This window comes from Paroedura picta, chromosome 12 (genome assembly GCF_049243985.1).
Source record: "Paroedura picta isolate Pp20150507F chromosome 12, Ppicta_v3.0, whole genome shotgun sequence".
Taxonomy (NCBI): domain Eukaryota; kingdom Metazoa; phylum Chordata; class Lepidosauria; order Squamata; family Gekkonidae; genus Paroedura; species Paroedura picta.
In genome coordinates, this window is record NC_135380.1 from 35,581,097 (window position 1) to 35,608,449 (window position 27,353).

General features: G+C 44.1%; 1 protein-coding gene across 11 annotated transcripts in view; it reads left to right on the forward strand.

Annotated features, from left to right (window-relative positions):
- Window positions 1–27,353, forward strand: part of CACNA1B (calcium voltage-gated channel subunit alpha1 B) — a 388,158-nt gene that overhangs the window by 225,671 nt on the left and 135,134 nt on the right. For all 11 annotated transcript variants that reach the window (XR_013225991.1, XM_077306495.1, XM_077306492.1 and 8 more), the window contains 5 exons: window positions 2,341–2,453; window positions 8,755–8,867; window positions 13,004–13,135; window positions 14,622–14,694; window positions 19,867–19,984. Coding sequence is in view for 10 of the 11 variants with exons in the window: in XM_077306495.1 (XP_077162610.1) it covers window positions 2,341–2,453; window positions 8,755–8,867; window positions 13,004–13,135; window positions 14,622–14,694; window positions 19,867–19,984 (549 nt within the window). In the remaining variant the exon portion in view is untranslated. The remainder of the gene's footprint in view (window positions 1–2,340; window positions 2,454–8,754; window positions 8,868–13,003; window positions 13,136–14,621; window positions 14,695–19,866; window positions 19,985–27,353) is intronic.

Consider the following 27,353-nt stretch of genomic DNA (forward strand, 5'->3'; position numbering starts at 1 on the left):
CCAATACCTACTGCTCCCCCTGAACCTCCCTCCCTGGAATCCATACACCTGACTTGGACAACCATGAACCTGTTTGATTATTATTATGTTAAATAGTTATGTCACTGTTATCATTATCATTACCATTGTCCTTATTCTATTCAATATGTAAAATGAAGTTTGATGTACAGTTTCTTTACGTTCCATGTTTAGTGCCCTGAGACTCAGGGGAGGGCGGTATACAAATGTTATATAAAAAAATACAGACAGACAGACAGACAGACATGGCTTTCAGTTTGCAAGACCTGAACAAGGCTGTTAATGATAGGACATCCTGGAGGTCATTAATTTATAAGGGTTGCCGCAAGTGGAAAGTGACTTGATGGAATGTAACACGAACATACATACTATCTCATTAGGCAGCCATTTCGTGATTGCACCAACCACCATGTGTCAGAACACCAAAGATGTCCGCAGGCTTTGAAAACCTTGGAGGAAGTGTGCGATAGAAATGTTATTGAGAGTGGCCCATTTATGCTGATAACAATATCAAGGGTTGCCAGCTCTGGGTTGGAAAATAACTGGAGACTTTGGGGATTAGCCAGGAGTGGGTCAGATTGGGGGCATTGAGGGACCTCAGTGGAGTGTAATGCTATGGAGTCCACCCTCCAAAGCAGTCATTTTCTCCACGGGAACTCATCTCTGTCACCTGGAGATGAACTGTAAAACTGGGGGATCCCCACGTCCCACCTGGGGATTGGTATCTCTAAGTGTGTTGCCTCTTGTGTTTTATTTAGCAGTCTACAGTATGCAATTAGTTTCATGAATATACTGTGTTTGCTTTTGAAGTCACAGCGTAGCTCCCTGTGGATATCAATATGCAAAACAGGGAAAGCTTCAAAACAAGCATGCTTACTGATGTGTAGTGAATATTTTTTTGGCGTTATTTCTGGGAGGAGGTAGCCGAAGAATGGATGGCGCTGGTTCTCTTCATTATATGCACATATACTAGTGGGGAGAAGCAGAAATGTAGAGCCGCCTCTGCAGTGCCCACTCTTAATGACCTCAGACTTTGTGACAGCACGAAAATGGAATTAATCTGTCAGTGATTGACAAAAAGGAGCTGCTAACTGCCTAATTCAAATGTATTGGGCAGAAAGAGATCAGCCTGGCCTTTGCCAGGAGCACAAATTGTTAAATTGAATTAAACTTTTGGTAGCAAGCTCCTCCTGCCCTTCCCCTCATCCCATTGTATTATGAAATGTTTCTATTGATGGTAGATTAAATTAAATCTAGGGAGAGCCAAACAACCCAGAATTGCATTTTTCAATTATATAGGTAGGGCTGTGTCAAAAGGAATTCTAATTTTGATTAGTCTGCTGAAGGATGTAGAGAAAATGGGAGCCATTGTTATTGAGTGTTTTGAGAGTTTTGGGCACCCATGCTTATTTCCTTGGCTCTCCAGGAGCTCTCCTTTAAGGTTAGCCAGTGCTGAGGCCCAGGACAGCTGGTGTCTGCAGAAAAATTACTGGTGCATTCTGTCTGTATGACCAATGTGTTGATGGCAGCAGTTGCTAGGATCACCAGTTCTGCAAGGGCATATGGGCTTCTCTGCCCAGGGTCATGATGCATGATCAAGCTGTTTAGCATCACCAAACCTGCTGTGGATTAAGCATAAGAGAGACTCCATATTGGACTCTGGTACTGAATCCATTAGATTACTTGAAATATTGTACATTATTTTGGCCTTTCCATGAACTATCCATTGAGTAAAGATCGGCCCAAAGCGGATGGTCGCTCCTGATGCAGCCAGCGCCGGGCCGCAGGCGAGGGGAGGCGTCCTGGGGGTTGGGGAACACTGCTTTAGAGAAGGGATAGTCAACCTGTGGTCCTCCGGATGTTCATGGACTACAATTCCTATGAGCCCCTGCCAGAAAATGCTGGCAGGGGCTCATGGGAATTGTAGTCCATAGACATCTGGAGGACCACAAGTTGACTACCGCTGCTTTACTCTCCCCCTGCTGAAGTTGTCATTTCCTCCAGGGAAACTGAACAGTCAAGTCTGGAGATCAAATTTTAACTCCAAGAGATCTCCAGGCCCCAACTTGTATTTGGTAACCCAAATTTTACTTGAATCATAGAATCATTACTAGGGGTAGTTTAAGTGGTGGGTGGACCTGTACGTGTTGAACAGTGTTCCTTGGTATGAAAATAAGAAAGATTTAAGTATGTACTTGTGTTTATCTACACACTGCAGGATATGCATCAGCATGTCCAACTTGAAGAGAAGCATCTCTGCATTAATACAAAACACTTATGGAATTACTTGCAAATGATTCACCCTCTTCTGCTTTCTTCTAGATTTTGCAGAGTTTGTTTTCCTTGGCCTGTTCCTTACTGAGATGTCTCTGAAGATGTATGGCCTGGGACCAAGGAATTATTTCCACTCCTCATTCAACTGTTTTGACTTTGGGGTAAGAAGAGATTTGAATTTTGCCTGGACACTTGTGATCTTCCTTAAGCAGTATTTGTGGTTAGAGGTTGTAGTTAGATCTCTAGGAACTGTTGACAAAGCAAGTATATTGTTGTTTCTATACCCCACTAATTCTCTCTGTAGGAAAAACTCCTGAGCAGGTATATTTGGTCATCTCCTATTCTGTTTAACAGGCAAGGGTCCAAAATATTGGTACTGTTATTGGTTGAGAGATTGTAGAGTGGGAAAATAGTTACATCAGGTTACACTGGCCTCTAGATAGCCATCTGATGGAAAGGCTGATTCTGTGAAGGCTCAAGGGGGTGGCAGGTTACAGTGGATGAGCGATAGGGATGTGAGTGTCCTGCATAGTGCAGGGGTTTGGACTAGATGACCCAGGAGGGCCCTTCCAACTCTATGATTCTATGATTCTTGCCTTTGACTGTTCTAAGAAAGTTTCAGACTTCTAGAAGCAATCCTTCCTTTGTACTCAGTATGATTAAGCTTTACGGTTTTCTGCTTTCAGTTCTGTAATGCAGGAATATTTGCCCATTCAATGAATGGAATCCTTCTAAGGCTTACATAGTTTTTTAGAACTCATGTACACATGTATGCATATTGGATTAATTGACTTAATAAGGAAAACAATTATTTTATTTTTAAGCTTTACGCATGTTTGTTGCAACTAGGGTTGGGCGCTTCGGCGTCTGAAGCGGCTGTTCGCGCCCGAAGCTCCTGCTTCGGGCGCGAACGGCTGCTTCAGACGCTGAAGCGCCCAACCCTAGTTGCAAGAGGCACCATCTTATGGCTTAACCCCACTTACCATGCCTCTGATTGAGATCACCTCTCTGCCTTGGATGTGTGTTTGAAGAATGCTGGGAGGCTCCGTTCACAGAATTCCAGCATCACAAGTATCTTAGACGAGCATTTCCTTCTAGGTGGGAGTAAAGGAGAATACCTTTTCTAAGGTGACAACTATCATTTCCAGTTTTATAACTACTTGCATTAAAACGCAGCGTTTTTAAAGTTTTGACTGATTACTAGGGGAGTGCTCCTTGCCAGTCAAACAGTTTTAAATAAATGAAGCTAAGTTACAGTGTGTGTAACCCCTTCAAACTATTATTATCTGATCTTACATGGAAATTTGGGTTTTGTTACCTGTATAAAAAAAGAGCCTCTTGTGGCGCAGAGTGGTAAGCAGCAGAAATGCTGTCTGAAGCTGTCTGTCCATGAGGATGGGAGTTCAATCCCAGCAGCCGGCTCAGCCTTCCATCCTTCTGAGGTCAGTAAAATGAGTACCCAGCTTGCTGGGGGGTAAACGGTAATGAAGGCACTGGCAAACCACGCCGCATTGAGTCTGCCATGAAAACGCTAGAGGGCGTCACCCCCAAGGGTCAGACATGACCCGGTGCTTGCACAGGGGATACCTTTACCTTTACCTGTATAAATCATACACATATTAAGAATTATATTTCACATAACTTATTCTGCTACTTCTAAGTGGCGGTGGGGGGTGGGATGTATCTAGGGCACCATCTGAAACTCCCTCCCCGAATACTCAATGTCTGTTTTCAATCTCACTTGACTTGAAAGACCTCAAAAGACATTCCCCATGCACTCTTAAGGCTGCTTTCATGGTTATAAAGGAAAAGAGACTTGCTTTTATTTTTTTTCCTATGAGAGCCGATATTCTCAAGCATTCTGTACCACATGCTGCAGGTTGTTTGTGTTTGCGCAAAACTGCAGCATGTAAACAGCTTTGGCTTCACAGATGCCTTGCGGTGTGTAGGGTCCTCCTTGCTCCTGAACTCTTTGCCTGGAAGGCTAGCAGATGCAGCGGTTTTGTTGCTGCAAGAAGCGCAGAGAAGTTGTTTACCTCCTTGCCAAGCAAGCTGCCTCTTTTCATGAGACCTGTACGGTGGCCTTTGGCAAGTGTCCGCTTCCAGTGCCACAACTGATGCTAATTAACTGCTTCACTGGCAGGCTTCAGAGGATAAGCCAAGAATTCATTGGGGCCGGAGGCTGGACTGGCTCCATGGTCTGAACAGATGGTCTGTGCAGAGGAGAAGATGCTATTCCAGCACTCCAGTGGTGGCAGGGGTCATACTGCACTTTCTAGGATTTTCTCACCCAAGACTTGGCAGTCTTCTATCAGTGATCAATACAAGTGTATTGTATGTTACAATGCTGCCTTACAGTATTTAAAAAGTCATGTCACAGAGCAAAACAATGAATCACCCAAATCACCCAAATCAGCTCATCTCTACTGAAATTCTGCACCTCATTCAGAGCAACCCGAAAACAAATGAGTGGCACCAACCACTTATTACATAACTAGATCTTACAATTTTATCTGTATCCCGTGACAGATAAATAATTTTACACTGCGAGGGCCGCTGGCAAGCCAAGATTAGTAGAAGTTGCATTGCGCATTAATGTAGCCGCCTTATTGCCCAAAATGCTTTACTGTGTTCATTTTTAAAATAGCCCTGTAAGATAGTGTTTAATCTTCCAGTTTGATAGATGAGGAAATGTTGGGCTAAGAGAGATAGACTGTTTTATTTAAAACATTTATACCTGGATAACTAATCTCCCAAGTGGCTTGCAACAGATTTGGGATCATGCAAGAATGAAATACGTGGCGATTAGGACAACCGTAGGCAGTAACCGAATAGCATCTGCATAATAAGCAGCACAAGCTCTGTTCCATTAAAAATTGAATAAAGAAAACATATTTACCTGGTAACTCAAATGCTCCTCTTCCGATCGCCATTTCCCTGGAGTTTCTGAATTGACTTTGGTGGGAGACCAATGCACAGGGCTTTACAGCAGTTTAGTCAGTTTCACCATGACATGGATGGACTTGGTTATAGAGGCTCAAATTCCCACTAAGCTCACTGGCTGACCTTGGACCACTCACGCTCTGTCGGGCTCGGAGGGTTGTTGTGAAGACTGAAGACACCCTTGGCATAATGTCGTTGTGAAAATAAAGCAAGGGAGAACAACGCATTCCTTGGAGGAATGAAAAATGAGGAAAGATCTGTTGTGGCATTTCAGAGGACGTGTAATCACAATTTATGTATAATTTGCTACTACCATAGGGGGTCATAAACATACCAGTTGCAACAAAAATTGAAGTTTTATGGGACCTCAAAGAACAGCGCATGGCTATTCTAATATTAGCTTTTATGGGCTAGCGCACCACTGTATTACTTCATCTGAGAAAGTGGGCTTTGGTCCACAAAGGTTTACACTATGATAAGCATGTTAGCCTTTAAGGTTCTACTCATAATTATTTTTTCTACAATAGGCTAACAGGGCTTTACCTCTGCAGTCTGTTATACATGGGAGAGAAATTTCAGCTGTGGAGGGTCTGAAGCAAGTATGGCCCAGAAGCTTTTAGGAACAGAAAAGCCTTCCTCTAGGCCAGGGGTAGTCAATCGGTGGTCCTCCAGATGTTCATGGACTACAATTCCCATGAGCCCCTGCCAGCAAATGCTGGCAGGGGTTCATGGTAATTGTAGTCCATGGACATCTGGAGGACCACCGGTTGACTACCCCTGCTCTAGGCTGCTGATGTACAAAAGAATTCCTTACTGGGCTCTCTGAAGCTCCACTTTATGGTCAAAGCTTTGGAGGTAGCTGACAGCCCTCTACCCCACATGCCACATTCTTAATATAGCAATGGAGACTGGATGAAAGGTTTGACACCATGAATAGCTTATATTTTGCTATGGCTATAACCACAACAAAGGCCCACTGCTTGCAAGCCAAGAGGAGGGGGTGTCCAAGAGAAAAAATGTGGTGGTGCCTCAATGCCACCAAGGAGGAGTGGGGAAAGGCTGAAGATGGCAGAAGGGCCCCGGGATGTGTGCTGCAGCAGTATGTTGTAACACTGTGTGTGAGAGGCGGAACTCCAGGCCAAAGGCCTAAAAGGGCCCAGGCACCGGCTCACAGTCTCTTATAGGCCATGTCCATGGAACTGCCCATCCACCCATATTGCCTTTAGGTAGACAGTTTTGTTCTTGCTTGGCTTAATGTTGGGCATGTGGAATACATGATTTTCTGTCACTATTTTGTTGTTATTGGGTTGGAGATTGTACAAGTTGGATTCATATGTTCTGTAACAGCTGGTGTTTTGGTCATTGGGACAGATATGTTTTTTGGGAGGGCAAGCCTGCATGCTGGACTCCTCCATAGGGAGGGCATAAGAGGCCTTGGGGGTGATGAGCTACAGCGGCATGCCCAAGCATGGGCTGGCTCACTTGACCAGGTGGCAGAGAGATCAGAGAGAGGCTGGAGCCCACATGGGCCCTGACAACCTGCCACTCTGCAATGGGTTTCAGCAGAATGGGCTGGAATGGCAGATGAGCTTCTTGATGGTCAGGGTCCATCCTCATGCTGTGCTGATGCTCCTGGTGTCCCGCATATAATAAATTAAGCTGTGGTTTCTGTTCTCACCAATAAAACCTTGGTAGTGTGTGTTCATATCCCTCCTTGGCATGCAATCTGACACTTAACAGGAGCTTGCAAATCTATCCAATGATCTTCAGTTTAGCCTCTGAATAGCTAATAAAGGTTTTCCTTTGTCTGTCCCTGTTTGTTTACTATAAAATAACTCCATTTGGTAGTAGAAATAAGGCCCTCTTGGCTATGCAGTTAACAACAGTTACGCATCTCCAGTGACCATTTCATTAAACATTCTCATGGCTGTTTAGTTAGGAAGCTCATTGCTTTGCAATTGCCTAGCAGAGCTGGAAACACCTTGCAAAGATGGTGCACACCAGATGTGGATGGAACAATTTACATGAGTAATAAAAATTTAGTTTTTGATCCTTCTTAATAGATTGCTTTGACTGCATAGGAAATGCCATTGCTCTTGTGCAAATGGCGTTCTCCAGTGAAGGTGTTTTTAATCGCTGTAGTCTGTAAAGCAAGGTTGTACATCAGTGCTGTTCATGTATGACATAGATAATTTTTGTAACTTCAGCATTTTGAATATTTATTTCGTAAGTGCCCTAGATGGCTGCGTCAGGCTAGGAAAGAAGTGCTGAAGTAGCAAAAAAAAACCCAACCCCAAAGTAGCAGAAAAGCTACGAAAGGTAAAATAAAGTTTTGTAGAATGCAAATTAAGGAGATAAATTGAAAAAAAAATCTGCAAATGAAGCTAAAAGGGCAAATGTGACAAATGAATATATTATACAGAATCTGAGGAAAAATTCGTAAGAGGAGAAATTCAGGAGCTAGCCTATGACAGAACAAAGTGCTCATAGACTTAATGACATATGTACTCATAACCCAAAACCCAGGATTGTGTTCTGTTCTTAGCAAAGAGTTCACTTTCAATTGAAGAGTTGAAGAGGGATGTAGACAAACTGGAGCGTGTCCAGAGGAGGGCAACAAAGATGGTGAGGGGTTTGGAGACCAAGACGTATGAAGAAAGGTTCGGGGAGCTTGTTCCGTTTTAGCTTGGAGAGGAGACGACTGAGAGGGGATCTGATATCCAATTATTTAAAAGGGTGCCATATAGAGGATGGAGCAGAGTTATTCTCTCTTACCCTGGAGGGATGGACCAGAACTAATGGGATGAAATTAATTCAAAAGAAATTCCGTCTAAACATCAGGTTCCTGACAGTTAGAGCAGTTTCTTAGTGGAACGGGCTTCCTCAGGATGTGGTGGGTTCTCCATCTTTGGAAACAGGGGCTAGATTGCCATCTGATGGAGAGGCTGATTCTGAGGAGGCTCAAGGAGTGGCAGGTTACAGTAGATGAGCGATTGGGATGTGAGTGTCCTGCATAGTGCAGGGGGTTGGACTAGATGACCCATGAAATCCCTTCCAACTCTATGAGTCTGTGAATTCTGAGCTGACTTTTATATTAAAAAGCCAATATTTTTCAATGTATACATTTGCCCATTTCAAGAGATTAATTCAGTTCAATTTTGTCTGCTCCCCCGGGTCAGGGGGGAGTAGCAAGGAATAACACACCAGTGAAATTCTCCAGTTCTTGAATATTTTAGTTGCTTTTCTGGCTTCTGTGATGTTGACAGTTCTTCCCCTGCTTTCAAGCCTACAGAGTCATAATAAGAGCTAAACACTTGAGTTTTGAAAACGGAAGGTAGGACTTGGAGAATACTGCCTGCCAGGCATGATGCTGATATTACTGCAACTGCAGATACGTTGAAAATGCAGTCCTGGGCTGAGTACATGCTCAAAAGATTTGGAGGTCTTGGCCGCTCTTTCTGCAAAGTGAAAATCTCTTCCCCCTTATACCACTTTATCTCCCCTGGTTATCTCTTGCAGGTGATTGTCGGCAGCATCTTTGAAGTCATCTGGGCTGCAGTGAAACCTGGAACTTCCTTCGGCATCAGTGTGTTGAGGGCACTTCGGCTTCTGAGAATTTTCAAAGTCACCAAGTATGTTGCAGGTTAATTTTTGAACCGCGTGACTCTTTATTATGATGAGAGAGATCATCCGTACCTATAAAAACCAGACTTCCTGCTGCCCTCTGATCTTCTGTGTGCCCTCCATGTCCTGGTTACAAAACATTTTCCCTTTTGTTCTTCTAAGCCAGAATCTCCAGCAGCAAAAGAGATTAGCGAAGGGAGACGGAAACGTGGAAAGAGAGCGCTGCACCAAATGCAGCTTCCTTTCTGGGGATCTGGAATGAATTTCTCATTCTTTCACCTAAGTAGAAAAGGAGAAGTTGCTGCAAGAGGTCTGGGGAGCCTTTCTCCCTCAGCAGGGGATGCTGATGTCAGTGGACAAATAGCCCACCTTGCATGTCCTAGGGTTGAAAGTCGATACTGAAAAATGATTCTCTGCGCCTCAGTCCTTTTTGGCTCTGCTTCGATCCCACCCACACATGCTGCCCTCAAGCAGGTATTTTGGCAGAAAGAATTTCAGGAAACCAAAACATCCCCAACTAGAGAGTTGGACAGATCAGGGGTGCCTGCCAGTTGCTATGGATACCAACTTCTGTACTTGAAGCATCTGTGATCCTGGACAAAAGAGGAATGGAATTAATTGGCCAGAGAGGGGAGAGTTAGAAGAATTCCTGCCTGCGATCAGAAACCTCTTAATAGTTGCAGTGTAAAATGGGCTTCAATCACTTTCCAGTGTTCTAAGCCTCTCACTTGGCAGGGTTGGCTGTCTAATGTGAGATTGTTAAGGAGATCCATTGCCTTAATGGCCTTTTCTTCATTTTCTGATTCATTAGTTTTCCTAATATAAATGTTCTCATCTTGTTTTTTCCCCCTCAGTAGGGTAAAAGAATGGCAAAGGCAGGGACCTTTCTGAGAAGCTGTCCGTGTCCTTAGACAGCTTGTGTTTGGTTGTGTTCTTTCTGAAATATGATGAATATTAACTCAAGTTTTTCATCTCCTGCTACACCCCTTCCTAGATTATACCCTACCACAGGTTGGGGGGATAGCATGCTTGAATGCTCTTCCAGATAAAACCCTATATCCTGCCTTGCCAATTCTCTTTTTGCTGGCAAGCTTGTTTTTGTTTTATTTTGGGAAGCAATTGAACAGTCTTTCCCTTGCCGAATGAATTGGTAGAGCTCTTTCTATGTGTTTCAGTCAATTCTTGATGCTAAACTACATGTTACTTTGAGGCTGCACTCTTAGGGATGCCAGGCTATTACTTGGCAGCTTGGGGATTGAGGAGGTAGGGCAAAGGCAGGTCATCACACAACATCTTTTCCATTATTTCTGCTGAGTGGGGGCCTAAAGCAGGCAAACGGTGTATCTATTTGTGATCCATTCAGGAAGTGCCATGCTTGGTTCCTTGAATCACCTGGAGGCAGGTCAGGGTGAAATGGTTTTAAATGTATACAGTTGAGCTATACAAAACAGCTGCGGGGAGAAATTGTATTGGGGCCACGTCATTATGGGAATAGCGTAATCCCATTCCCTAGTTACTGTTAGCTCCGATTGGTCTTGCAGTGACTGCTAGCTCCATCAGGGGGAAAGAAAGGCAAAAAAGGAGGTCCAACCTGCTGCCCCCAGATGCTGTTTAAGTCTAATTTACTTAGTGGATGATCTGATCATAAATTATATTCATAAGTGTGCAGCTTGACCCTCAATTCAGGCTGTTGAAAGTGAGAATGTTATCCAAGAGGTAAAGCTAAAGTCAAGAAGAAGGAAGTTAGCCAAGTCTGGAGGAAGAAAAGAGGTGGGTAGGGAGTGGGTTTCAGACAGCCTAATACAAGCTTGTTTGCTCAGATATGGTAGCTGTCACAGAAGTATGAATAGCAGACCAACTTCATCAGGGTCCAGTCAGCCATACGGATGACGGTTTTGTTGTTGTCTTTTCTCTGTTAGTAGGGAAATGTGTCCAAGTGTCCCCAAAGATTAGGGAACGTTGCTTATCAGGGAAGCAGTTTTCAGATGGCTTTGTGAAATGAATCTTTTCCATCACCTTAAAGCAGGGGTAGTCAAACTGTGGCCCTCCAGATGTCCATGGACTACAATTCCCAGGAGCCCCTGCCTGGCTCCTGGGAATTGTAGTCCATGGACATCTGGAGGGCTGCAATTTGACTACCCCTGCCTTAAAGGTTTTGAACAAATTTAGGGATCTTGAAACGGACTCTTCAAGTTTTCCTGAAAGCCGTGGTTTTTGTTCACAGTTCTTTACACATGACTGACCTGATTAGGGTGAATGAGAAAAGGAACTGCCAGGGAAAGGCTGAGCCATTAAATTCTAGGTCAAGTTTTCTTCCTAAACGAGTGATTGCAGTCCCAAGGTGTATTTCTTGTTTTACTTTCACCATAAATCCTTTGCCTTGGCACGCTCAAGTGCTCCATATAGAAAGTAGAGGGTGTATAAATGGATAGGGGATGCAAGCCAGCACGATAGAGGGACAAGTGTTCTCATTAGCTGATGGCTCCTCTGAATTGCAGTTGGTGATGCACAGAAGGAAGATGTGTCACTCAGAATATTTCAGTCATGACTGAACGGCTTGAGCTCCGGCATAGTTTGCCGTGCTATTTCTTTGTTTCTTCCGTTAGTTAGGCCATTAGTTAGCTGGGGTCTCTGCATGTTATGCTCCAAGCCAGTTGCACTAACATTCATAGACACAGCAAAATGATGAAGTAAAAAAATTAAGACAGGAAAGCAGTGAGTCTATTAAAAACAACATAATGATTGATGAGGCTCAGCAGCAGGGAATGTAATACGAACTGAAGATTAAAAAAAAAAAAAACAGCATTCAAGCCGAGAGTGTTATAAGAACACCAGCAAGGGCCAGAAGAAACTAACAAAAACCAAACAAAAAAAATGAACTTGGTTAAGTAAAAATGTCTGACGTCAAAAAGAATAAAGGACTAGGGACCAGATGGACCCCTGACATTCCGCAGCTCTGACATTATCTGAAAAATATCCCGTTTTTGATAGCTATCCAGAAGTTGAGAGCAAACAAAGCAGCCAGTTGTTTTAATTGGCAGGTTGGTACAGTATGGGGGGTGGGGGGAGACCAAGAGAGGATCTGTAGATATGTGAAACTAGAGTTAAACCACGTCCCAGTGAACTGTCCTGCCCCTTAGGTCCTAAGATGCATCTGGTTGCTTGAATGTGAGCATCCCAATGAATCTGCATATTCTCATTTAGCTGTGTGAGATAAAACAGCAGGTGAGGTATTTGGGCTGTACTAGTTCAGATAATGTCACGAACCATAGGCCCGGTCTGGTTGACCAGGAGACCCCTCGTAGAGAACTGCTCCATACAAATGCAGTGCAAATAAATCAGTCTTTATTGAAGGATTCCATAAGGTGAAGCAGGACAAAGCATGGCAAGAACAGGAACATTGACAGAAACAAGCACAGATGGCCCCCTCAGGTACAGGGGTATAGGGGGGGTTAGTTTAGGTGGTAGAAACAGTTCCCATAGGGGAGGCTTTTGATCTATAAGGCACGAATTCAGGAGACATCCAGCCTGCCCGCTCTGCCATTCCTGGCAGTAAATTTCTAACCCTTACGATGTGAACCAAGGACAAGGAGAGATAAGAGAGAGCTCTTCACAGCAAGAGGTCATAAACCATGGGATGGAGAAGAGGGAAGGCACAGAAAAATGAAAGGAACGTGGGGGTGAGGGAGGGGTGAAGGACCCACAGGCCCATTGGACCTCTAAGTTTATACTCCTGAGGAGATTGGGAGGGTGATCATGACAGATAACAGGTGGGGGCTGACAGGACAGTCTGCTCCTCCACAAAAAAAGTTCCCCACACATAAAAAGCTATCCTGTCAGGGTGAAAGCTAGGCTAGAACTCTTCTCTGTGACATGGCAATTCTTTTAATGTTCAGAGACTTCCTACTTGGAACACTAGCAGGTATAGATGGGGAATCAGAGCCTACCTCCTCTTATGTGTGTGAAGGATGACTTCTCATCCATCAGGCCACTGTGATGAATGAAGTGCCACTCAGCTCCCACTGCGACTGTCCCAGTATTCCATTCTTTACTTTCCAGAGGAGAGGGAAAGTTTGTCTCTCTCCAGCTTCTTGGTAGATATGTCTACCTCTTGAATGCTAACTGACTTGGTTTGAAATTTTAGGTACTGGAACTCCCTGAGGAATCTAGTGGTCTCCTTGCTGAATTCCATGAAGTCCATTATCAGCTTGCTGTTCCTTCTCTTCCTCTTCATTGTTGTGTTTGCTTTGCTGGGGATGCAGCTCTTTGGAGGACAGTAAGTTCAGTAATCTTATCTCAACAGTCTCTAACCAACCAGCATATGCCCATCAGGGAAGACAAGTAGTTCAGAGTTTTTTGCAATTGAGGGAGCTGGGACCATTGGTTTGCAGCTGGACATTTGTGCTGGTCTCTCTAGCCCCTAAGAGAGGAGCTGCCAAAATGAGTGTGAAGAGTAATGGCAGGCTACCCACCATGAACCAATAAGTGATGATTTCAGATTTCTCATCCTCCATAATTCAGCCTACTTCAATTTTGCTGCTTCCTTGTGTGAATTAAGCCCATAATTGATTTTGTGCCACTTTAGTGTCTTGCACCATAAAAATTCACATTTCCCCACATTATTTGTATGTTAATGAGCATTATACTTTCACGTATACAAAACTTATGAGGTACGTATATAACAAGTTGAAACTTAATCCCAACAAAATGGAGAAGCTGATGATGGGGGAAGAGGAAATAGATTATCCTCTGTTCTAGAGCTCACAGCTTGGGGATGCACCTGGACCTGGGCCTTCTGTTGGATAAAGGTATCCCCTGTGCAAGTACTGGGTCATGTCTGACCCTTGGGGTGACGCCCTCTAGCGTTTTCATGGCAGACTCAATACGGGGTGGTTTGCCAGTGCCTTCCCCAGTCATTACCGTTTACCCCCCAGCAAGCTGGGTACTCATTTTACCAACCTCGGAAGGATGGAAGGCTGAGTCGACCTTGAGACGGCTGCTGGGATTGAACCCCCACCCTCATGGGCAAAGCTTTCAGACGGCTGCCTTACCATTCTGCGCCACAATGTGGCAATAATGGCCAGGTGTGCCTTTTATCAACCTTTGCCGGTGAACCAGTGGTGGCCTTTTCTGGGCAGAAAAGGTGGAGTGGATCATAGGGGCCATCATACTTTGGTCTTCTTTCATCTGTAATGCTTCTAGTTTGCATCTGGGCTCAATTCAAGGTGCTAGAATTGACTTTTTTACGGCCATATGGCCTGGGACCAGCATACTGCTAGGACTACCTCCTCCCATATGAATCTACCAGTACACTGGTTATCATCAGAGGACCTACTTCACTTTTCCCCACCATCTGAACCTAGAAGGGTAGCTATTGGTGTATAAACCGCACAGAGGAACCATACAAAGATGTGTCCATGATGCAAAAGTGGAGATCTAACACTATTGACAAAAATTTAAAATAATATAAGGAGTGTTCACATATCCCTATACGGTGGTATAAATGTGGATTAACCTTTGTCTTCTGGTGAGTGGACTGTATGTCGTGGAGGGCTCCAGGAAACTCTGCAACATAATTTGAGACTAATTTAGATTCATTTTATATTGGGAGGACTTCTGGACAAACCAGATCCAAGGCTGACCTAGAGGAGAGTGAATGCTTAACATTCAGTGTCTGAAATGCTCTTCTATTAGAAATCATGGCATGTAGAGAGGGAACAGTACTTGCCCTACCTTCACCTTCACTTTTCTTCCTTTTCCAGATTCCATTTTAATGATGAAACACCAACCACCAATTTTGATACTTTTCCCACCGCCATTCTGACCGTGTTTCAGGTAAGTTCAAAAGGGTTCCTTTCAAGATTCTCTTTGAAAAAGGGGATAACTTTTAAAAAGCAGTTTAAAATAAAATGGAATATACAAATTTTCCACCCACCCACCCCGAGTTGCGGAACATATTTTAAGGATGCAATCCAAAACAGATCCCTGCTGAGAAGTCAGTCATGTGATATTCACTGGGGTGAATACTCTTAGACAAGTGTCTTTAGGATTGCATGGTAAAATACCCAACAAGTAGGAGGCAAAAGGAAGGGATTTTTGCATTTTTCAGAAATTTGGCTGCCCAAAACAACATGTGTGCATCAAAGTGTCACAAGGAAATGTGCTGAACTGTTCACTAAATGGTTAATCCACTTAACAAAATGCACTCCTAGATTTAGAGCTTTTCTGCATTCTGATTTTCCTTGCTGGCAAGTGCCTGTTTCTTCAGGCAGAGGGGTATCTTATTCTACATGTATTTTTTTCCCTTTTAGTGGTTGATTCAGTATAACTGTGCCACCCTGCCAGGCTGCACCTATTTGGCTGGATGGTTGTGCCAAGGCAGAGGGCTAGCTAGAGTCTAGAGTCCAATCTGGGTGGTAAGGAGCCAAGGGAGTCAGTGTTCACAGCAAGCAGGGAGGGAAGGGGAGCGGAGTGAAGCTGAGCCAGGGTCAAAAGCGAGGGAGAGTGTCAAAAGCCAAACAAGATTCAGGAGCAGAGTGAGTAGCCAAGCCAAGAGTCAGGAGCCGTGAACGTGGTTGAAACTGAGCCAGGGGTCTGGAACTGGGGGGCTTTTCGCACACCTTCAAAATCGCACAATGGTTGCCAATTGAAAACGCTACTGATTTGCCATTATGCACAACGTCGTTGACAATCTGCCACACACCTGAAACCGATCCGCAAAAAGCGCTTCCTTGTAGCGCTTTCAGGGAAATCCCCAAAAGTGGATTCACCCTCCGGAAAGCGCTACACTCCTGCAACCAATCTGCAACACTAGCGGGAAAGTTCTGTGCGTTACCATTGTTGTGGTTTCTACAAAGTCCCTCCCCCTGGCTCTCTCCTCTGATCTTCCGGCGAAGCGATCGCCATTTTTTTTTCTCCGAGCGAGCGAAGTTCAACCCACCAGCAAGCCTGTTTAGAGGCTTCCCCGGCTTCAGTCCCTCCCCAGAGCTGTTTATTCACTAAGCACAAACAACAGACAAGCCCATTTGCTGATGTATTTTCCCTTTATTTTTTACACTGTTTTCGGCTGAAAATCGGGCCCGTGAGGGGGGGGGATTTTTTTTTTCACTTGGGGGAAGCGTGGCAACGATGAAACGACAGCTCAAACACACCTGCCAGCTGATGGGTCTCTCCGTTGCAACGAATCAACACATATTCGTTGCAATGGGTGTGTTTTTTTTTTTTTTTTAAAAACCTTTCTTAAAGGGAAAGGGGCTGTTTGGGAGCATGCTAACGGCTGCCCATTGGCTGCTTGACGGCCAGGGGCGGGACGAGCTTGGAAATAGCGCTTCCTGTCTAGCGATTTTTGCTGAGACCGGAAGCTTGTGGGAAACAATAGAAACGCAACTGGATTCCACTACAAAGTCAGGTATGCATAATGACGAATTGCACTATTTTAAATGGCGATTTTTCGTTCAGCAAACAATTTGCTACAAGGATCCCGGTGCGGAAAGCCCCTGGGAATGTAGTCAAAACCAAGGCAAGGGTCTGGAACCACGAACGTAGTCAAAGTTGAGCCAAGAATCAGGAACCGGAAGTTCAAGGAGCTTTGTCATGGTAACCCGGAACAGAAATCGTCTGTACAGGATAACGCATGTGTTGGCCCCATGTTGCCTCAAGGTCCTTCTGAAATAGCCTTCATCTGTGGAGTAGCCCTCAGCGAAAGGGCCTGCAACTGGAGTTAATCCTCATCAGAGAAAGCTGGTACAGCTGGGCCCCATCTAACCTGACAGCAAGCTAGCAAGCATGTAGATCTTCTAACAGCTGTCAGGGTAGATTGCCTCATCCGACAATGCAGTTCAGGGCTTGCTGGGGTCTGGCCCAGGGACCGCTGGTGCTGTTCCTCCAGTGTGTCTTCCAGGCTGGTGGCTGCTTTGTTCAAGGGCTCACATAGTAGGGCTGGGTATCAGCCTGGCTGGACCCCCACTACTCATCCATCTGGGGATTGATGGCTGGATTTCCCAGCAGCTCCAGGAGAGTATCTGGGTCAGGAAATGCACCAGGGTCACCAGGCCCTCTGGTGCTGGAGCTGGGGGTGCAGCCAGTGAGGAAATAATGATAACATTGGTATATGTTTGGAGTAAAAATCTGCCATTTAAATCTGCAGAGAGATATACCAGACGTAAACTGATGTAATGTTGACTTGACTATCAGAGGGAGAAAAGGCACATAGAACAGAACATCCCCCCCGAAAATTACAAATGAGGAAAACAAGAATACAGAAAAGCCTGATGGTGGGGTGGTTCCTTTCCCTTTGCTAACACACCACGGAGCAAAGTTGAGAGCCTTCCTCCAACTTTAGTGACATCTGTTGAAGGAAGAACTACTTAAGCTGGAGGAAGGCTCCTTTCTGGAAATTTGGGGATTTCCTGTCATTGGCCATTAATTATTGCAGCATTTCTGCTAATTTTGTCATATGATGCTTTTTTTGAGAGAGAGATATTTATGTTTCAGAATGAGTCCTAAATAGGTATGGTAGTTACAGTATGGCACTTCCTAAAATTATAAGACTGGTTGCACATTTTATGGGAAATGTGCCTTGAACAAATCCTCAGAGGAGTGTTGCAATGCTTCCAGTGGTAGAATTACACACACACTAATTGTCTGCAGATATATTTAAACATGCGTGATGATTGTAAATTTTCAACAAAATTCATTATGATGATGCAGGGTGTACATTCTGTTAATCAAGAATGACTTAAAAATTAATGTACTTTCCCCACCAACCATATATTACATGAGAGTTTACTTGAGGAACTGAAATCAAAATAACATTTAATGTTCTTCTAGTACATTTCAGGAGGGGGCTGGGCAGCTTGTTATCAGGGCCGGGACAGAGCACCTTAGCAGGCAGTCAGCAGGCCCTCGTCAGCAGGCCCAGCCTAGCAGGCCAAGAGGCCCTCGTTAGCAAGCCCTTTGTCCAGGGCCCTCTCCCCTTACCTGCTGCTGGCTCCAGGCACTGAGGCGTCTGAGAGCAAAGAGGCTAGAGTCCAGGGACGGAGAGCGGGAGCTGCAGGGGCAGGGCAAAGCTGGCTGCACCCTGATTGGCCCTATTATAGCTTGGACAGCCGGACACGTCCCACCCCCTAGGCTGTTTCATATATAGAGGAGCAACAATGGATAAGGATTTATTAGATTTTTATCCTACTCTTCCTCTAAGGAGCTCAGGATGCAATATGATTCTCATGCACTCTTGACTATTGTAATGTACCAGCTCCTTAACAGGATTTATTATGCAATAAACTGTTCCAATAAGGGAAAAAATGAACATATGCAATGAGAATCTGATTGACTTTATAGCTGCATTATTGAGTATTCATCTGTGCATGAAATGCAGGAGTCTACCCCGATGAGGTGGAGGGGGGCGACAAATTATATAGCAGCTGTTTTATAAACCACCACTCTGAAAAATAGATCCAAGTTGAGGAGTACTAATTCAAATATTTAAAAAACTAGTTCAGGATGCCAAGATTTCAGTAAAAGTGCCTCCAGACAAACCTCAATGTTGCCTGACTCATGTTCAAAAGTGCATTCTCGTGTGTTAAGCAGGAAAAAGCATTAACTAACAATTATTGATAATAAGTAAAAATATATATTTTATATATATATATATATATATATATATTCCATAAATATTCATTATAATGTCTTTCAATACATTTTTTCAGGTTGTTTTTTTACCACACTGCAAGCCCTAATGTTATTGTTTAAATACATTTTAAATGATTTGACCATTGACCCTTAAAGTCAAAATACATCTGGTCTTCCATGTTTTATTGTTGATTGTATTATACAGTATATATTGGAGATTTTATCAATGTTTTTAATTGTAATATGTACGCCTAATTATTATGTGCACCTAATTATTCACCTGGTATTATTTTCCCCAGGCCAGGTTGGATTCTAGAGATTTTTGGTGGTGGTGGGGATCATTTGGCTGTGAAATTGGGGTCACTGTGGGTAGGCAGGTAGTTTTGAGTTCCTGCATTGTGCAGGGGGTTGGACTAGATGACTCTGGAGATCCCTTCCCACTTTCTGATTCTATGATAATATATATTTGTATTTTAAACATTTTTCCCTGCAGATCAACCTTTAGGCTCCTAACTTGTTTAGTCAGGTTGGGTTTTTTGTTTCCTTTTTTTCCTTTTACACAGGAAGTGACACCAGTAGTTTGGAATCTTCCCCCACCTCCTTTTGCTCCGTTTTCCTTCTGCCTTCTAGTTGAGTGACAGAGGGGAAATGCCTGTTGGTGGCTGCCATTCCAGCCCTAACTCATGCAGCGATGCAAGGGGAAACATTTTCTGATTGAATAGCATTTTGTGGCATCTCTGTATGAGAAATGTCCCTGTCCCATCTGATGCAAGCGTGACCTGCTCCCCAGCAGAGGCTAATTGGGAGAATGCAAGGCCAGAGCACTACATCATGAGGCCTAATAGGCAGCCCTCTCATTTGTGTGGGTACTTTAAGTTCCCAGGAGCTTTTAATTAATGTATTTCTTGTGACATCCTCATAGTTCTCTCATGCCAGAGAGATTGATTGAAAGAGGCCTGGCGGGATGTTTTCCCCCAGCCACAAACAGCTAACCGAAATGAAGAACAACATCTCCTTTTCTGCCATAAAAAGCTTCCCAATCAGTTTGCGCAGAAAACAGAATGATGGACAATTTCAATCAAACAATAAAGCAGCACCAAAAAGGTAAATAGCAGAGCAGAGCTGGTTACCTAGCCAGCCTCCCTAAAGGTTCTATAGGGCAAAAATTGTTTTTGTGAGCCACTGAAAGGCCGCAAGGGAGCCTGCTGCGTGGGCCTGCTTTCTTAGAGAACTCTTTAATAAGAGCGTTGCTGCAAGAAAACAGTTGCGTCTTGTAAGCTTTGGCCTTACTTCAGATAGCCGAGGCAATTACTGTTGGCCTTCTGTTGGTTTTTTTTTTTCTTTCTCTCTTGCACGCTTTTCTAATTAACTTTTCAGATTCTGACTGGGGAAGACTGGAATGCAGTGATGTACCAGGGGATCGAATCCCAAGGGGGGGTCCACTCAGGAATGTTCTCTTCGATCTACTTCATCGTCTTGACGTTGTTTGGTAACTGTATCCTTACACTGCCTAAATTTGATTTGCTAATGGCGGTTTGCGCCCCCCCTCTCCACTAGCAAATGCACATTTCAAGTCAGCAGTGGCTAGCTAATGGGCAGCTGGTGAAAGTTACTGGAAAGCCATTAAGGGGGGAATTGATCCATTGTGAAATGAGGCTGTTTATGAAAAAGGAAAGATCGGTCTCTCAGAAACCTTTAGAATGCTGAAAACCTTGACACCTGAACGGTCTCCTCCCACAGAAATACATCCTAAACTGCTCACCTTTCTCATTAAAAAGTGTACCTTCTTTTTTGCATATGAACAAATGTTTAATATGTATTAAAAGAGCAAAACCAGTGCCAATGTGTTCTACATTTAGCACCCAGAATTGTAAAGAAATATTTATTCATATGAAGGTGCTGGGAGCTGTGCTCTTATTCATGTATGGAGCAAGAGGTGGGGGGGGGGAGTGTTGGTTTGCACGTGGGGGAAGGGAGGTCTGTTTTTCTGGTCAACTGCTTACAACATCTTTCTCCCAGCCAACGTCCAATAGACATGAAGCAGGATGTGGAGAAGAGTGCTTGAAGAAGCACAGTGAGCTTAAGAGCTTTAGTTATTGTGCTTCCCAGTAGGGTTACCTACTCTGGGTTGGGAAATAGCTGGAGATTTGGGTGGTTGAGTTGGGAGTGGGTGGGGTTTGGGGGCATGAGGAGACCTTAATGGAGTATAATGCTATGGAGTCCATCCCCCAAAGTTGTCATTTTCTCCAGGGGAACTGATCTCTGTTGCCTGGAGATGCGCCAGGTCTCACCTGGAGACTGGCATCCCTAATCTCTACCCTTTCTATATCTAAATGGGACATAGGTGTTAACAAATCCCAGCTGTGGGTGGAAAACACAAGATGCAGGGACCAATCCTGGCCAGTTCTACTTTGAAGCAAGTTTCAATTTATTCAGTGGTGTTTTGTCCCATGAAGGTGTTCTTAAGATTGTAGCTGCAGCCACCTTGGTCAACCTATACAAGTGGGTGGTCTGGTCAGTGTCTAGTTAAGAACTGGGATTCCAGGATGGAAGAAAGATGAGAGACATGTGCAGTAAATAATATATGTATGTGTGTGGCCCCCCTATTGGAGCCTAGTTTGGCTGGAATGTGCTATATTTGTTTAATTTGAAGGTACATGAGGTAACCATCTTGCTGAAATTAAGTAGGCTGGGGTCTTGTCACTACCTCAATGGGACATCTCCCAGAAATGTTACGTAGCCTGCCATGTTCTATGCTGGAAGAAAGATGGGACTGCCCCATTTATGTCTAGTTTGGCGGTGAAGTCCTTCTTTTGTAGGGAGTGGTAGTGAGTGGTAGTCCCATCCTGTTGCTTTTCTTGACTCCCACTCCAGTGCCGAGTGATCTCAGAGATCCAGGGGCTTGGAATTCCCTTGGGAATATGTGTAGCACACCTCCCCACAGTCGTTGTATGGTAATGAACACACCCACAACACTCAGCCCACAGAAGATGCATTCTTGTTTGTGTGTAAGGCAGAGGAATGCCTTTTTCAAAGATCTGATTTATACATACAGGAGAATGGAGTAGCAATGAAATGGCAAACAGCTGAGCTGGTAAACTACCAGAGGTAGATCATATTATGGAACTGTTTCTCTGTCTTCCTAAATGAAGAAAATAAGAACAACAAGGAAAAACAAGGTGGAGCATCTTCCTCCCTCCTGTCCCTCTAGTTTTATATTTGTGTGGAGATTTAACTCTGAAAGAGCACTTAAAGCTGAAATCCAACACTAGAAATCTGAAAGGAATCTGTTCTGTTACCTCAGGATGCTGCCGTCTCATTCTCCTGCATGTGTGAACCAGGTCTAAAGTGGGCTACCACCCATTCTTTCAGAAGTATCTGCATGTATCAAAGTATGAAAATAATAAATTGGAGCAGCAGCTTTAATCAGTGGCATCTGTTAATTGGTCCCTGTGCTTTTAGTCAGTTCATTGCAGCCAAGAATTGACTTAATATTTCAGCCCTAAATGAAGTTGTAGGTCAAAAAGATTTGCTCCCTGCTGGGGAAATGCCATCTTGCTAGATAGTAAAATATCTATTTTTGATTTGATTTCTCTGTCCTTACAATCAATTTTTTTCTGTGTTCAAAATTAGACAGTCTTTCTTGTTTGTTCATGCTCAAAGTCGGACTAAAAGAGTCAGAAATGAAGGCGACTACAGGTTTAAGATCTCAGTGTAAATGAACCAATCCTAGGATTTTTCCACCTGTGTCTCTGAATTCATTTCTGGGTTCAGTTCCAAGTGCAGGTAGTCAACATCTAGCAACTTACTAATAGAATGGCATTATTTGCAGCAATTAAGAAAACATACAATCATTACTAGTATATCCTAAAAATGTATGCAGTTTTTAATTCTAGGTTTTTTATACTTATTTTCCGCCCTATTTCATGCAATTTTACATTTGTTGTTGTTATGTGCGAAGTCGTGTCCGACCCATCGCGACCCCATGGACAATGATCCTCCAGGCCTTCCTGTCCTCTACCATTCCCCGGAGTCCATTTAAGTTTGCACTGACTGCTTCAGTGACTCCATCCAGCCACCTCATTTTCTGTCGTCCCCTTCTTCTTTTGCCCTCGATCGCTCCCAGCATTAGGCTCTTCTCCAGGGAGTCCTTCCTTCTCATGAGGTGGCCAAAGTATTTGAGTTTCATCTTCAGGATCTGGCCTTCTAAAGAGCAGTCAGGGTTGATCTCCTCTAGGACTGACCGGTTTGTTCGCCTTGCAGTCCAAGGGACTCGCAAGAGTCTTCTCCAGCACCAGAGTTCAAAAGCCTCAATTCTTTGACGCTCGGCCTTCCTTATGGTCCAACTTTCACAGCCATACATTGCAACTGGGAAGACCATAGCCTTGACTAAACGCACTTTTGTTGGCAGAGTGATGTCTCTGCTTTTTAGGATGCTGTCTAGATTTGCCATAGCTTTCCTCCCCAGGAGCAAGCGTCTTTTAATTTCTTTGCTGCAGTCCCCATCTGCAGTGATCTTAGAGCCCAGGAAAATAAAATCTGTCACTACCTCCATTTCTTCCCCATCTATTTGCCAGGAATTGAGAGGGCCGGATGCCATGATCTTTGTTTTCTTGATGTTGAGTTTTAAGCCAACTTTTGCACTCTCCTCCTTCACCCGCATCAACAGGCTCTTTAGTTCCTCTTCACTTTCTGCCATTAGAGTGGTATCATCTGCATATCTGAGGTTGTTGATATTTCTCCCTGCAATCTTGATCCCAATTTGTGACTCCTCTAATCCCGCATTTCTCATGATGTGCTCTGCATACAAGTTAAATAGGCAAGGTGACAGTATACAGCCTTGCCGAACTCCTTTCTCAATTTTGAACCAGTCAGTGATTCCATGTTCAGTTCTCACTGTTGCTTCTTGACCTGCATATAAATTTCTCAAGAGACAAATAAGATGCTCTGGTATTCCCATCTCTTTAAGAACTTGCCACAATTTGTTGTGCTCCACACAATCAAAGGCTTTAGCATAGTCAATGAAGCAGAAGTAGACGTTCTTCTGGTACTCCCTAGCTTTCTCCATGATCCAGCGTATGTTGGCAATTTGATCTCTAGTTCCTCTGCCTCTTCGAAATCCTGCCTGAACTTCTGGAAGTTCTCGGTCCACATATTGCTGGAGCCTAGCTTGTAGGATTTTGAGCATAACTTTGCTAGCATGAGAAATTAGTGCAATGGTGCGGTAGTTTGAACATTCTTTGGCATTGCCCTTCTTTGGGATTGGAATGTAAACTGACCTTTTCCAATCCTGTGGCCATTGTTGAGTTTTCCAAATTTGCTGGCATATTGAGTGTAGCACTTTTACTGCATCGTCCTTTAAGATTTTGAATAGTTCAACTGGAATGCTGTCACCACCACTAGCTTTATTGTTGCTCAGACTTCCTAAGGCCCATTTGACTTCACATTCCAGGATGTCTGGCTCCAGGTCAGTAACTACCCCACTGTGGTCATCAGGGATGTTAAGCTCGCTCTTGTATAGTTGTTCTGTATAATTTTGCCACCTTTGTTTAATCTCTTCTGCTTCTGTGAGGTCCCTACCATTTTGGTCCCTTATCATACCCAACTTTGCATGAAACGTTCTCTTCATATCTCCAATTTTCTTGAAAAGATCTCTGGTCCTCCCTATTCTATTGTTTTCTTCTATTTGTTTGCACTGTTCATTTAAGAAGGCATTCTTATCTCTTCTGGCTTTTCTCTGGAATTCTGCTTTCAATTGGGTGTAACTTTCTCTTTCTCCCTTGCCTTTCACTTCCCTTCTCTCCTTAGCTATTTGTAAAGCTTCCTCAGACAGCCATTTTGATTTCTTGCATTTCTTTTTCTTTGGGATGGTTTTAGTTGCTACCTCTTTTACAATGTCGCGAACCTCCGTCCATAGTTCTTCAGGCACTCTGTCTATCAGATCTAATTCCTTAAATCTATTTGTCACCTCTACTGTGTATTCGTCGGGGATATGATTTAGTTCATACCTGAGTGGCCTAGTGCTTTTCCCTACTTTCTTCAATTTAAGCCTAAATTTTGCAACAAGAAGCTCATGATCTGAACCACAATCAGCTCCTGGTCTTGTTTTTATTGACTGGATAGAACTTTTCCATCTTTGGCTGCAGAGCACATAGTCAATCTGATTTCTGTGTTGACCGTCTGGTGATGTCCATGTGTAGAGTCGTCTCTTGGGTTGTTGGAAAAGAGTGTTTGCTATGACCATTGTATTCTCTTGACAAAATTCTACCAGCCTGTGCCCTGCTTCATTTTGTACTCCAAGGCCAAACTTGCCTGTTATCCCGGTTATCTTTTGGCTTCCTACTTTAGCATTCCAATCCCCCATGATGATAAGCACATCATTTTTTGGCGTTGCTTCTAGAAGGTGTTGTAGGGCTTCATAGAACTGATCAACTTCATCCTCTTCAGCAGCAGTGGTTGGGGCATAGACCTGGATCACTGTGATGTTGAATGGTTTGCCTTGGATTCGAACTGAGATCATTCTGTCATTTTGGGGATTGTATCCCAAGACTGCTTTTCCTACTCTCTTATTGATTATGAAGGCTACTCCATTTCTTCTGCGAGATTCTTGTCCACAGTAGTATACCTGATGGTCATCTGAATTAAATTCACCCATTCCTGTCCATTTTAGTTCACTGATTCCTAAAATGTCGATGTTCAGTCTTGTCATTTCTTGTTTGACCACGTCCAGCTTGCCTTGATTCATGGATCTGACGTTCCAGGTTCCTATGGAATAAAAATCTTTACAGCATCAGACTGTCTTTTCGCTACCAGTTACTTCCACAACTGAGCGTCCTTTCGGCTTTGGCCCAGCCGCTTCATTCATTCTGGCGCTACTCGTACTAGCCGTCTGCTCATCCCCAGTAGCATATTGGACACCTTCCGACCTGAGGGGCTCATCTTCCGGCGTCATATCGTTATGCCTATTGGAACTGTCCATAGAGTTTTCATGGCAAAGATACTGGAGTGGTTTGCCATTTCCTTCTCCAGTGGATCACCTTTTGTCAGAGCTCTCAGCTATGACCTGTCCGTCTTGGGTGACCCTGCACGGTATAGCTCATAGCTTCACTGAACTACGCAAGCCCCCTTGCCACAACAAGGCAGCGATCCTTGAAGGGGGAATTTTACATTACATTACTGTAAAATCACATCAAAATAAAATATAGCAATACAAATATAAAACTATTAAATTGAATACAATTACATCTAAAACCTACATTCATTCATTCATTGCTTAGTTCTTCCCATGCTGGAAAAGGAGGGGAGAGGAGATGGGAGGATCTTCCCAGACCTAACTGACAAGGGATTTTGGTAGGGAGGCCAGTGTAATTCAAATGTTGCTTCGGCCATCAAAGTAGGCCTGGTGAAACAGCTCTCATTTGAGGCCCTTCATTTGGAAGAGTATTCTGACAGGCCTTTTTGGCCCCGGCCCTGGTTGAGACCAACCTAATGTCTCTGAGATGCCTTTTTGCCATTTTCAGTTTGGTGTAGTGGTTAGGAGTGCAGACCTCTAATCTGGCATGCCGGGTTTGATTCTGCACTCCCCCTACATGCAGCCACCTGGGTGACCTTGGGCTCGCCATGACACTGATAAAACTGTTCTGACCGGGCAGTGATATCAGGGCCCTCTCAGCCTCACCCACCTCACAGGGTGTCTGTTGTGGGGAAAGGAAAGGAAAGGCGACTGTAAGCCACTTTGAGCCTCTTTCATGTAGAGAAAAGTGGCTTATAAGAAACAACTCCTTCTTCTTCTTCTTCTTCTTCTTCTTCTTCTTCTTCTTCTTCTTCTTCTTCTACCACTCAATAATTACATCCGTATCCCACCTCAAATTAAGGGGCAATCCTTCCTGGCAACACCCCACCGTAGCTTCCAGTCACACTTGAGCCTGCCCATTTTACACACTGAACCCTGCCTGCCTCTCAACACTACAGGCGCGTTTGTGTGTACACACACCTTTCATTTTCCAGCATGTGTCCATAGAAGATGCAACAAGACCTGTGTAGGGAGAGGCAGCGTCTGTTCCCCCTGCGGAGCTCTTGACCCAAACCCTGCTGAAATGAATGGTAGTTGGGCAGAAATAGGAGCATTTGCTTCAGTGAAGCTCCCACAGAGAAGGTTCTTGGCTGAGTGAGCTGATAATCCAAGTAATGAAATATTTTCCTGGTTACAGTTAAATTACAGACGAGCTGGAAAGGGGTTAGGATTTAATAACAGTCATTATTCTTTTAAGCATGTGGAGCTGATCATCCATTCACAGGGCTGTAGTATATGAACCTGCCTGGTACAGTTTGGGGGCACCATGCTGTGCCCACTCTTTGGAGGAAATTCTGCTGATGGATGATTCCATCAGAAAGCTGAACTTAGGGCAGGATGCTTTTAAGGATGATTTCTGCTGTCTCCTGTCTCCTCCCTGCTTCTCCTTCTTTTACATTCCAGTGGCTGGCACTGCCATGCCATTATATCTCCAAAGAGGGGCAAGCTGGATGCAATTACGATTGTTCCCCACCACTATAAGTCTGTTGACCCTCAACCTTTGCATCCCATGGGTGCATACTTTGATAAACTGATAATGAATGCATACATTACAGAATAGAAGCATCTCCCCGATGCATTTATAAAACAGCAAGCCTCAAGAATTGTTTTATGATTATCTGGGAGAGAGGGTTGCCAACCCCCAGGTGGTGGGTAGAGTTCCCCATGGAATTACAAGTGATCTCCAGGTTAAAGCTCTCAGTTCCCCTGGAGAAAACAATCACCTTGGGAAGAGGGCTTTATGGAATTAAACTCTGCTGAGCTCCCGCCCCTCTTCAAACCCTGCCCTCCC